Source organism: Beauveria bassiana, assembly GCF_000280675.1.
Source record: "Beauveria bassiana ARSEF 2860 unplaced genomic scaffold BBA_S00005, whole genome shotgun sequence".
NCBI lineage: Eukaryota > Fungi > Ascomycota > Sordariomycetes > Hypocreales > Cordycipitaceae > Beauveria > Beauveria bassiana.
In genome coordinates this window covers 433,584-446,327 of record NW_007930840.1, presented here as the reverse complement: position 1 = coordinate 446,327, position 12,744 = coordinate 433,584, and the positions used below count along the sequence as shown (strand labels likewise).

At 53.5% G+C, this 12,744-nt stretch overlaps 3 protein-coding genes across 3 annotated transcripts; 1 reads left to right on the top strand and 2 right to left on the bottom strand.

The window, feature by feature from the left end:
• Positions 1-416: 416 nt before the first annotated feature.
• Positions 417-1,928, top strand: BBA_02431 (ribosome assembly protein RRB1; the record flags this gene model as incomplete). The annotated part of the gene is made up of 1 exon (XM_008597528.1): positions 417-1,928. One exon carries the CDS (start codon positions 417-419, stop codon positions 1,926-1,928), a length of 1,512 nt encoding a protein of 503 aa, XP_008595750.1.
• A 219-nt stretch (positions 1,929-2,147) lies between these two features.
• BBA_02430 (amino acid permease) lies at positions 2,148-3,783 on the bottom strand (the record flags this gene model as incomplete). The annotated part of the gene is made up of 2 exons (XM_008597527.1): positions 2,148-3,025; positions 3,078-3,783. The coding sequence occupies 2 exons, from the start codon at positions 3,781-3,783 to the stop codon at positions 2,148-2,150; spliced, it is 1,584 nt and encodes a 527-aa protein (XP_008595749.1).
• A 4,545-nt stretch (positions 3,784-8,328) lies between these two features.
• On the bottom strand, positions 8,329-10,022 carry BBA_02429 (alpha glucoside transporter; the record flags this gene model as incomplete). Its single annotated transcript, XM_008597526.1, has 2 exons — positions 8,329-9,697; positions 9,775-10,022. The coding sequence occupies 2 exons, from the start codon at positions 10,020-10,022 to the stop codon at positions 8,329-8,331; spliced, it is 1,617 nt and encodes a 538-aa protein (XP_008595748.1).
• Between the last annotated feature and the right edge of the window lie 2,722 nt (positions 10,023-12,744).

Here is a 12,744-nt window from a genome sequence, read left to right as displayed (position 1 = left end):
TGAGTGAATTGATGGTCAATGTTTTGGTAGGTCCAGCCAGGTGCTGTTCATGGCAGCTGTAGAAGTGGCGTGTCCGTTTATGTTGTCAGTGAATGCATCCTGTCGTACTGAGTAGTAAAAATGCGGATCCACAGCTTCATTGATGTGAATTAGGCCCTATAATAAATTATTATCAAATATAGGTACGTTCATATATCCCGTATTGGTATTACTTCGTAGAGGTGCACCGCCACGTACGCGCCACAACAGCCACACATAGCGGGGAGCACCACCATCTCTCCATCACAGCAAAACTTTTCGATGGCGGGGCAAAAAGTATCAACGGATAAGACGATAAGAGTTGGACCACCAAAATTTCAGCAGTCAGTCTTCTTGCGATCCCTTGCACTTAACAGTGATTTTGCGTAAATTTCAGCATGTCGAAGCGTGCGGCCGAGATTGGGCACGACGGCACCCCTCTGAAGGGGGGCGACCGTCCTGAGAAAATGGACATTGACGACAAGGAAATGGGCGACTTTGAAGACGAGTACGAGGACGAATTTGAGAGCGAAGACGAAATTATCGAGGCTGGCGTAGACGGCCGCCCCGATGCTGAGCGTGAAGCCGAAGAAGGTACGATTATCCCTTATTCTTCTCTGGATCAGTTGCTAATTCTCGCAGCCGCTGCCATGGACGTCGACCAGGGCACCTTTATCGTTGGCCGGCACAAGCTCGAGCCCGGCCAGGTGCTGACGCCGGACCCGACGACGTACGAAATGCTGCACAATCTGACGACGCCGTGGCCGTGCCTGTCGTTTGACATTGTCAGGGACGGACTGGGCGACAACCGCAAGGCGTATCCGGCCACCATGTACACGGTGACGGGCACGCAGGCCGACTACAAAAAGGTCAACGACAACCAGCTCATGGTGATTAAGTTTTCCGGTCTGTCGAGGATGAACAAGGACGGCGACGGCGAGTCCGACTCTGACGACGACGACGAGGACACCGAACCGATCCTCGAGTCCAAGAGCATCCCGCTGACGTCAACGACCAACCGCATCCGCACCCACCAGGTGCCCTCGTCGGAGCCCGGCCGCGCGCCGACGACACTGGCGGCCACCATGACCGAGTCGACCAACGTCTTCATCCACGACGTGACGCCGCACCTGGCGTCGTTTGACACGCCGGGGACCGTCATCAGCGCCGCGCAGAACAAGCCTGTGTCGACGATTCGCGCGCATAAGTCCGAGGGTTACGCGCTCGACTGGTCGCCGCACCACCCCAACGGCAAGCTGCTAACGGGCGACAACGACGGCCTCATCTACCAAACGACGCGCACCGACGGCGGCGGCTGGGTCACGGACAGCCGGCCGTTTGCAGGCCACACGTCGAGCGTCGAGGACCTGCAGTGGTCGCCGTCGGAGCAGTCGGTGTTTGCGTCGTGCTCGGCCGACGGCAGCGTGCGCATCTGGGACATCCGATCGAAATCGCGCAGCCCCGCGCTGACGGTGCAAGTCTCGAATTACGACGTCAATGTCATCTCGTGGTCGCGGCAGACGTCGCACCTGCTCAGCACGGGCGCCGACGACGGCACCTGGGGCGTGTGGGATCTGCGCCAGTGGAAGACGACGGGCACGGATAAACCGCAGCCGCTGGCCAGCTTTGATTTCCACAAGGAGCAGGTGACGAGCGTAGAGTGGCACCCCACGGACGATTCCATCATGGCCGTGGCGGCGGCGGACAACACGGTGACGCTGTGGGATCTGGCGGTGGAGCTGGATGATGAGGAGAGCAAGGATACCGCCGGCGTCAAGGATGTGCCGCCGCAGCTGCTGTTTGTGCACTATCTAAAGGGTGTCAAGGAGCTGCACTGGCATCCGCAGATTCCGGGTAGTCTGGTGGCCACGGGTGAGGAGTTTTCCATTTTCCGCACCATTAGCGTTTGATCAAGACATGGCGATAGAAGAAAAAGTGTGGTGAAGACGGCGAGGGTAGAGAGAGCCTTCTTGTATATACCAGGATCAAGACCTTCATGTAGGGAAGATATAACGAAGCAATGATGGAATTGACATTTGCAAGTCGGCACGTGCATGTATCGATATGTACTGCTATTGATAATGTACGAGAAAAAGCTAGAACAAAATTATAAACCAAAAAAAGAAGAATTACTTGACTTCCTTTTCATACTCTGGAGAGTCAGTATTGGAATCCTGCGGCGCCACGCCATCCGTGGCGCCGACTGAATCGCTCCGCAGTACAGGCGGGCCCGTAAAATTGTGTCGCGCATGCACCAGATACCAGAGGCCGGCAATCGCGGCAAAGCCCGCAAACACGACCGAGGCGTAGTTCATGGTATCGGCTTGCACAGGCAGAGCGCTGGGCATGGAAAAGATGACAATGGCAAAGAAGATCCAGACGGCGCAGACGCCGTTGAGTACGACGCCCCAGCGGCCGAGCGAGTAGGGCGAGTCCTTGACGGCGACGCGGCCCTGGGCGAGGTTGACGATGACGGGGACGGCGTAGGAGGCCGAGAGGCAGATGGTGCCGACGCCGGTGAAGGAGTTGAAGGCGGTGGGGGAGCCAAAGTAGATGCAGCCGAGGAGGGAGATGACGGCGGTGGAGAGGGCGAGGGACCAGATGGGCATGTCGAGGCGGGAGTGGACGCGACGCCAGAGCTTGTATCCGGGAATGGCGCCGTCGCGAGCAAAGGCGTAGGTGCAGCGGGAGGCCGCGGTGAGGGAACCGATACCGGCGAACATGAGGATGCCGAGGATGAGGAAGAGGAGGCCGAAGCCGCCGCCGGCGGAGCCCGTGGCGTGCTTGAAGATGATGCCAATGGGCTGGCCGGCGGCCTTTTCGGTGGCCTCTTTGAGGAGCGCGCTGACTTCGGGGATGACAAAGAGGAGCGGAACGAGGTAGAATAGGCCGGTGACGCCGGCGGCAGCGACGGAGAGGACAATGGCTTTGGGAACCTCGCGCTCGGGATTTTGCACTTCTTCACACATGGAGGCGACCATGCCGTAGCCAGTGAGGACGTAGGCGGCTGATTTATATTAGTGTAAGTGATGATTGCGAGGGACCTCGTGTAGACGTACGCTGGAGGAGGCCGACAAAAAAGGACCAGCCGGCGGGCCAGCCGCTCTCGGAGCTGTCGTAGTGCGCAAAGACGAAGCGGCCAGAGTTGCGCGTGTCTGCCATGGAGAGCAGCGTGACGAGAATGATGATGACGCTGGCGCCGGTCCAGTAGATGCAGACCTTGTTGATGACGTCGAGGTACCTGGAGCCAAAGGCATTGATGGCGGCACAGACGAGCATGAGGGCCCAAAAGACGAGCACGGTGTGCCAGGACTTTGTGACGTAATTCTCGTTAAACATGTAAATGGCGGAGATGATGAGCTGGGCGCCGCCAAAGTTGATGGAGAGGGTAATGGTCCAGTTGCCAACGAGCGTGAGCCAGCCGTCGACGAAGCTGACGAGGGGCGCCCAGCGGCGGCTGGCGAGCATGGCGCTCCAGTAGTAGACGCCGCCGGCGGTCGGGTAGACGGCGCAAATCTCGGCGAGGGAGGCGGCGATGCAGAGGGAGATGGCGGAGACGAAGCACCAGCCGTAGAGGGCGGTGACGGACTGGCCGTTGACGAGCGAGTAGGACATTGTAGTGGACAGGCCGTAGGGGACGGCCATGATGGCGAATGAGAGGCCGAGGACGGACATCATCTTTAAGTTGCGCGGGAGCTCGCTCTTGTAGCCGAGGCTGGCGAGCGCAATGTCGGCCTGCTGGGCCGAGGCGCGCCGGTCCTCCATGGTGTTTGACGCGGTGGGTTGGTTGTGACTCAGCGCGGTGGTAATAAGTTGACGTTGGTGGTGGTGATGGTTGGTTGTTGTTGGGGTCGGTTCATTCGTTTTCTCGCGGCAACGTCGCCGACGCAATTATCGCAGCAGCGAAGTTTATATTGGAGAAGATAAGTAAAAATCAAATCAAAGAATGGGGAAACAGAAGGAAAAGGGAAGAAGAAGAAAAAATAGAATTTAAAAAAAGGCAGCAATTGATAACGGCACGGGCGTGGGCGAAAGGGCGCGCCGCGATAAATAAGAAAATGGAGTTGGGGTCGAGTCGGAGGAAGGGAAAAAGTGGCATCTGCCCGCTACGAATACAGTGGAGCGGACCGCCAAAGAAGACCATATTTAGTGGGGTTCGAGGCCTGAAAGCGTTGGTGTAGATAAACGGTAAATGGGCGCAGAGCGTGCTGTAAACCCCTGCAAGCCTCGAGGCAAGTGGATAAAAAGTGATTCATCCACCCATTTTACCTAGTCTTTTATTCGCTGCCCATTGCCCATAATAAGAGCGTGCATTAATCTATCTCGGAAATCAATCGGTATTTTCGGCGGTTCTATAATATCAGCATGTTCTAACTATGCTGCAAAGTACCCTCAGGGAACGAAAGCGACAACGGATAGAAAAAAGACGTTGAGCAATGACTAGGTAGGCAGGTGCCTTACATAAGCTGCGCCGTCGGTAACTTACTTGGCGCTTGGCAACGACTCAGGGCCTACGCCGATAAAAAAAAAAGGAGGGCACCTTGATAAATTGATAACGCATGCCTGCTATCGGGAGAGCGCTGTCGCGTGGCGTCTTGCTCATTTCAGCCAGATACGACTCCAACCATTTTCCCCTCACTGATCAATAAAGAACCATGCCTATGCATCCTCCGCGTCCCGCATCATCATCGCAGCTCCCCCGTGGGGATGCTCCGCCAAATCTCCCAGGTTGCCTGCCCATCTCCCTGCCTAATTGCGATAGCTACGCATTAGTCTGTTGAACCAGCAAATCAAGCGACAATAAAAAATCCAAGCACAATCAGGTGCTATCGCTCTGCCCCCTCCGGACCGCGCACCCAGCCTCCCAGCCACACAGCCATCGCGGCTCGTAACCGCGCTGCGCCGTCAGCACACCAGCAAGCAAACAAGGCTCTATCTTGCCCCCTTCATTGATTATCTAGCTATCACCGGCCTGGTCGGCCCCAGATTGGCATCAACGTTCCCCAGGATCGACACTTGGTCACCTGCCGCGGTGTCCTTGCTTTCATTGCCTCGATGCGCGCACCGGCCGACGCGTTCATCTCACTGCAGTCCCTCACTGCTTATGCCGTTGACCACTAGAAACGCAGTCTGCATCTTCGAATCCGACTCCAACAGAACTAGTGCGGCCTGCCGGGCGGCACCCCATCTCTGCATGTCGGCGCTACTAAAAAAATATGACTTTCCTAATGCGTACAGACAAGACAGCGCAGACGATTCATTATCTATCAGACTTGTCCATTTGTTTCGTCAAATATCGATTTTCCGCCATTTGCGTCTCTTCCTCGCCCTTTTCCTAGCTCTGCGTTCCCTCCACATGACCATGTCGCGCTAACCTATTCTCATCCCCAACAGATTAGACGACGCTCTCTGCTTGTATTCTGACCTCGTTGTGTTTGTTGCAATTCACGAAAATTTGTCAAACTGACCATCTCCGTTCCGGAACCGATGGCGGTGAACATCGCAGAAACCCAGTCCCCCTTGTTCCCCTGCAATGGTGGTGGTTTGACGATGGGGTCACGGCTCTTTCCGGACCCATGACCCCCCTCACATCAGCTAGCTTGACCTGTTCCATCTCTGGCTTTCGCAACCTCATCAATTGTGGCATACCTGAGAAAAGCGCGGGCAAATCTACCCGGCTCATCACAAATGTCGAAAAGCCGCGAGCTGTACTACTAACAAACGCCGACGGCATGAACTACAGGATGCTTGTTTTAGGCGGAAAGTAATCAAAGCCTACTCTTAATACAGTAGAGTTTACTTTTTCAGATCACTTGCTAGTCTTCTACCACCCGTTATAAAAAATGAAATGAAACTGTAATAAAGTTGGATCCTATGCTAGGTGTCCAAATGGCAAACCAAGAGACACTAACGTTGATCTAAGAAAGTAACAAATATGCTGTAGAGCAAGTCCGTATTCGCCCAATGGCTAAAATTATGCCCTCTGCTGTATCTATCTATTCCCAGCTGCGTATGAAGCCTACGACTTCCATGCTCGACCGTCAAACGATTGATACCGCGCTTGTGATTCACCACTAGCAACTCTCCTGTCGTGGCTAGACGCGGTACTCGACGCACTCGGCGATAGCATCAAAGCTCGTGGCATCTTGGTTTTCAGAGGCACACTGCGCAACAAGAAACTTGCAAGCGGACTCGTGCAGGCCAAGCTTGTTGTTGGTACAGTACTCGGCCTGCTTCTGTCGGAAATCGTTGTCTTTTCGGATAGCGGCAGCGTAGACATGAACAGCCGCGACGTTTCTCGGAGAGTCAAGAAAAGGAACAGCCATTCGCGAGAGTGGGTGTGGATGTCTAAGTTGCTTCAATGATTGCCGCGTGTATAAATGGCAGCTCGTAAAGTTGGCTTGTCTCTCAATAAAAATGAGATGGCGATACAGACTACAGCTGCAAAGGCGGGATCGCGAGTCCGCTGCCGACGCATGTGTTTCAAGTCACAACTTATACCGAGTCAGCGCAGCGCGCTTAATGGGACCGGCATTAGAGGAGGCTACTATCTGCCAAGCTTGATATGTATGTCCTGGTGGGTAGTGAAAAGTAAGGGCTAGGGGAGTGGCGCTCCCGATTAGAGATCGAACTACATGAGCTGATCTCATGAAAAAGGCCAAAGTGTAAGTAGCTATTACCCGTACTTTAATAGTACACGAGCACCCACCCGCTGCTTCTTTTTGCAGTATTCTCGAATCTATTTCTGAAGCTTACATTCATATCCACGACAGAAATCCGCCAAGTAGTGTGAGAAACTGCTGGGTTATGGTATGAGCCGACGTGTGAGAATCAAGAAGAGTTGGCAAGAGCACATTTATTTCAGGGTCTCCCTTAAAATGTCCACATCTGAGCCTCGATAATAGCCCCATCTCTTAAATTATAGAATAAAAAGAACGCGATCGGGGCGCTTTAAACGAGATTCTACTTTATTTCGACGCTTATAGAAGGTTTTTATGCTTTGTATCCGAGTGGACTCGGAACGAGTGAAATCATTTTTTCCCAAACTAGTTAGGAGTCGCTTCGCCTCGGGCTATAGAAATCCTGAACGAATAGTAATATTAAGAAAACAGAAAAACACTACTAGTTGAATACAGAAGTGAGACCGCGGTTGTATAATTAGAACGGAGTGGCGGCATCGCCGATACCTAGTGGGTAGATGGCCTTTGCATACCCCGAAATGTGTTGATTAACTCTTTGTAGCTTCTAAGCACTGCATTACTGCGATGCACACGCTTCGCATCGTCACCACTAAATTTTTTGATAGATAAATCGTAAATTTTCTGTGGAAATATTTGGCAAGAATGTGCGTTAATATTGTGACAGTCCGTTCGGGAATGCTAGGCTGAAGGGGGGTATTCGAGAAAGCAGCCCTACCGCTTGTAGCTTCGCTGGGCGAGGCGGTCCGCTCAGATCAGGCACGAAGCTCTTCTTTTTGCACATATATGTGGCCAGCGCTCCCAGCAGCCCAAAAAGATTGGTCTGGACGCCTGAGAGACTGAGTCGGTCCGTCGTTGTCAGACCAGACTGTTAGTTCGTGTGTCATTACTAGACTTGCCGTTGGTCCATCGGTTGGCGCTTTGCCCAACGATAAGTCCAGCCCTGCATTATCGGCTGATTGCAAGAGCGCTGGTGAATCTTGCCTCCCCCCCGTGAGGTTTCCTTTTCCTTCTACTCAGCTTTACGAGTAGATCGACCCCATGCTTCTACGCTTGAGACTGTCAACAATCTTGGTCTTTTTTGCGTCGACCAAGGTAAGCTAGACGACGTCGAGATGTGCTTCAGTGGGCACGTGGGGTTCACCATATGATTCACGCGTTTGTAACGTGCATGGCCACTGTTAGCGCTACGAGTTTTGATAAATCTGGGCGACCTGCTTGATAGACAAGGGGATCTGATCACTGCAAAAGACACCCACCGCAATGCGCAATTTGGCCTTCTATGTGCCTTCGGCCAGTCTAGTGATAGATATCAAGCTGTCGCAGAGAATCTCAAGCAAGCCAATGAATGCCCGCCTCCATAGCTCAGCAATTAGTTCAGTACTATTAACACTGAGTGGCACTACACTGCTCGAAGAAATGTGGTACGGAGTGGGTGAAAGGGCCAGAGGTTCTAAGTTCAACTGTTTAATTGAATCTCGTTCAGGGTTATCATAGGACCAAGATCAGAATGTATAATCAATCGCTATATGGGAAATCTGCTCGTGTATATTTACAAGTCGCTAAATGTCATCAATCATTTCCTCGCCGGCTAAAGGTCAATCAAATCAGCCTATACTGAGCTCGAACCCGAGTATTTATCGCTCTTAAGGCTGACATCGGCTCGCCAATGCTTAAAGTCCTTTGATTTGAGGTTGAGGTCAAACATGCGATCAATCTCGGACGCGGTGCGGCCCTTCATTTCGGGCACGTACAGCCAAGTGATGACAAGGCTGATGAAACAAAAAGCGGCAAAGACGTACCCAACCATGGCGCGCAGGTCACCGGCATCGGGATTGTAGATATAGGGAAGGCCAAGGCCAAAGCCGGCGCTGAAAGCGCTAGAAAACAGCCAGCCGGCACCTTGGGCCTTAGCACGTAGGTGCAGCGTCGAGACTTCGGAGCCAACGGCGTACGTAGCAGGCCAGACGGTCAGACCGGCGCATGCAGTGACAAGAATTAGAATAGCAGAGCAAAACCAAGCGACGGCCATGTTGCGGGCGATGCTGCCAGCAATGCCCATGCTGAGCCAGAGAATACCGCAGCCGGTGAGGCCAACGAGAGAGAGGGTGCGGTGGCCGAAGCGGCCAATGGACCACATGCTGACAAGGTTGGCAATGCAGCCGGTGAGGACACCAGCAATGAGCAGGACCAAGCTCACCTTGGCTTCGATGCCCACAACTTGGCCAAAGTAACTAGCCTGTGATAGGAGGCTGAGGCCAAACATTTGAGGGAGCACGCTGGTGAAAAGGACAACCATGGTTCGACGCAGCTGAATCTTGGAAAAGCAAGCGGTCAGGGTGGCGGGCGTCTGGCGGTTTTCGTGCTCAATGTCGCGCTGCATAATGGCAAGCATGCGGTCGGGATCGATGCCGTGGCCGGCGAGCCTGTGCTGGGCCCTGCGCGCCTTTTCGATTTGACCCTTGCGGATGAGATAGATGGGACTCTCGGGGATGATGAAAGAGACGGCAAAGGCGACGGCGGCAAAAACCCATTGGGTAGCAAAGGCGATGGCGTAGCCATTTGGGGAGGACACGAGACCGTAAATGACGAGGGCGCCGATCAGCTGGCCGATGAGGGTGAAGATGGGAAAGAAGGCGAGGAGCGGGCCACGAAGCTTGGGAGGGATGATCTCGGAGAGGTAAGTTTGGCAGGTCGTCATCATCATACCGAGTGCGAGACCCTGAACGCCCTTGCCGCCGAGAAAGGTGCCGCGGCGGTGTAGAATATCGTCAGGGTACTGAGAGCAGAAGCAGATGGCGACGGCGATGGCAGCGAGTATGGCAGAGACGAAGAATGAGGCTTTGCGACCACACCAATCCTGAAAATAGCCAACAAAGAGAGAGCCAAACATCATGCCGCCGGGAGAAATGAAAGTCCAAAGGCCAAGCCAAAGCGAAGGGATTATCCAGCGGCCTTGATAGAATTCGCCAAAATCTTGCCTGGACAAGAGGTTGGTTGGTTAGTTGCTTGGCAAGGAGTTGGGGTCAGAATGATGCGCAGCAAGGATAAGACGTACTGGAAAGCGGGCATGGACGAAGAGTTGCCGACAATGACGAAATCGTAGCCAAACATGAGAATGGTGGAGGAGATGGCCAGAGAGTACCAAAAGACGCAATTCCACTTCTTAATGGCCTGCCAGAGGCTAAGGTGACCATACTCGTCGACGTCGATGGAACTGCCATTCGTGGGGGTGGTAGCGAGGGGTTCGGCGACAACGCCCGAGTCGTGTTTGTTGGCATATTCGTTTGATTGAAACGAAGCCATGGCGAAGGGAGAAAGGCAGGAAGAGGCGCTGTGCCTTTTGTGGTGATGTATGCTGAGGTGGTGTCGATGAAGGAAGAAGCAAGTGACAAAGGACGAGGGAAAAGTCGATAATGGTCTGGCCGAGCAAATGCAATCTAACATATCTCGAGTGACAGGGCGGGCCTTGTTCTATAGATATACGTACCTACTAGGCTAACTCTAGGAACGGCGAATGGGTAGCAACAGTTGCGGAGACGGGACCAGCTTGGTGGAGGTTGTTGTTGCACAGATAAATCAGTGAGCAAGCATTGAAAGATGGTGGTCAGTGGCGTCGAACTGCCAAAGCAAGCACAGGGATGACCGCATGAGGGCATGCAGTGTGTGTCCTGGCTAGACCCCCCCCGAGGCTGTTGATGAGATGCGGGAAAGGGGACCCTTGCCGCTTGCTCATGATATTTGCTGGGTATGTAACTAGGGCTCGACTTGCCGAAGCCTCTAACTTGGGGGATGTGGATGCAGATGGGGAGGGCGCACCACACTAAATCACGGCGTGGTGGTGGTAACTAGCCCGAAAAGGTTCGCTGAACTCCATCAATCGTCCAATCAATCAATCAAGCAAGCAAATAGAATTCAGCAAGTACATGCCGCAAACCGCGCCAATCGACGCCTTCTCTCTGCCAGAAAAGTCTGGCGTTTGACGTGCCAGGGCGCGAGGTAGGTCAAAGGAGATGCTAATTGACGATCGGCAGAGACTCATCATGGGCGATATGAGGCTGGCTGGACATGGACAGGGCCAGACGGGAAACAAAGAGATGGAAAGAGGGGCGCAATGGGCGGCATTGGATGTGAAGTCGGCGGTATCGATGAAAGCATACCCGGATAGGGCATAATTGATGCTGGGCGATGGCGATAATGGAGGGGGGAAAGGAGGAGGAACGCGTGCAGTTGCGGGGCATGAGCGACAGGGGAAAGTCGGCCTGGGTTGGCTTATTGCCGGAAGGGCCGCCAGATGGTCTCACGGCAGTGCTGGCAAGCCCTGTAACCTTCTAGGACGGTCCCTATAAAAAGTCCCGAGAGACAGTTTGTTTCAGCGACAACCGCCCGCTGCAAGCGCAAGGCACCGCAAAATGCGCCGCATCCACTGGTGATACAGCGCAATACAGCGTGTTGCCCACCAAACTGCGGGCGGCTGGCAGCCAGGCAGCCAACAGCGTACAGCTTTCCCTTAAAGGCATCTCGGGCCGCCCCTTTGAGCTCAGCCACAGACAAACACGTATCTGTCCATGGAAATAATCTTGAGATCATAGAGTCAAGCCGAGGCCGAAACCTTGATTTTTTTTTTTGCCCCCTCTTGTCTGCGCCACTCGTAGCTGCGTTTTGCTTTGACAGACAAAACACATCACTAATTAGGGCCCATCTCACGCTGACGCATCATCACGACTAATAAGTGCAGGTCCGGCTCTTTTGGGTAGCACCCCGTATGGATACTGCTCACAGCCTCGACCAAGTGCCCAAGATGAATTGAATAAAATGGGCAACGGTGAATGCGTTGTTTCTCAAAGGCATACGTACCACGGCATGTCGGCAGCATTGGCTGGGCGCAAGTTGCGGTGACGGGAATAAAGATGATGATGGGCGATGGGGAGGAAAGAGGCAGAGAAGGAGTTTAAACGAAGCAGTGGGGAGGTGATGGAAGCCATAGTTTTGGCGACTGGGAGCTGGTGTGTGGAAGTGGCTTTGGTTTACCGAGCTATTGTTGCAAATGCAGCGAGGTAAATGAAAGATACTCGTTTTAGATTATAATTGCGTTTCTATGAAACGATTGAACCACGAGGTGTTTAGGAGCACATGTAGCGGGTGCATCCCAGTGTGGAGGGGTCGCATCGAGAAGCGGCCACGACGGCGAATACATACACATGGCACACACCCACTATGGAGGACGAAAGAAGAAAAAGAAGAAAAGAAGAAAAAGAAGAAAAAATTCAAGAAAAGAAAATGACAATGAAGAGCGTCGCGTAGATGTCTGTCAGTCTGGACTGGTACAACAGAGAAGCCTCGTGGCCACACGTAGACAGGCGAGAACCGGTTGCTGCGTTTGTCGCTCGTTCTCTGCTGACATCACTCAGGACCCTACTGGTTATGTCTTGCCGGCGTCAAGCTCAGCCATCGCCCACCACCCTTCCCAAGGATACATACCTTGTAAGCTCTCAGCTTACTATGCCCACTGTATCTGGTTGCCTCCATCCAGACACAGCTGCTTTTATTCGCCGTCGATACGTACACACGTAAGGCTGTGCGGAACCTTTTCCCGGCATCATGCCTTGAATGCAACGCTGTCGTGTAGGATTGTCAACAGAAGCTCGTCCCTGGAATATGCTTGAGTCGGCGCAGCAGTCCATCTTTACGCTGACACTGGCTTTGAATCTCTGGTAGACCGCAATATGGGCCATTGAGCAAGACTCTCCATTCAGCAGTCAAAGAATATTCAGCCGTTGGAAAATGACTGCCGGCACTCAGACTGCCAGCCTGTCACCCTCCCCGATAGTTGGATGTGGCTGTGAGACAAGCATCTCGCATCCGTCTTTGCCGGAGCACCAATCAAATCTGACTAACAAAAGCGATTCAATCTCGTAATTGGCCGTATCATTATCCCAGGCGTGTTTCACCTGCTCCCGTCAGCCTTCCGCAATGCCTTATACGCCTGCGCATGAATACTACCACACCACGCCGCCACCCCAAGTGC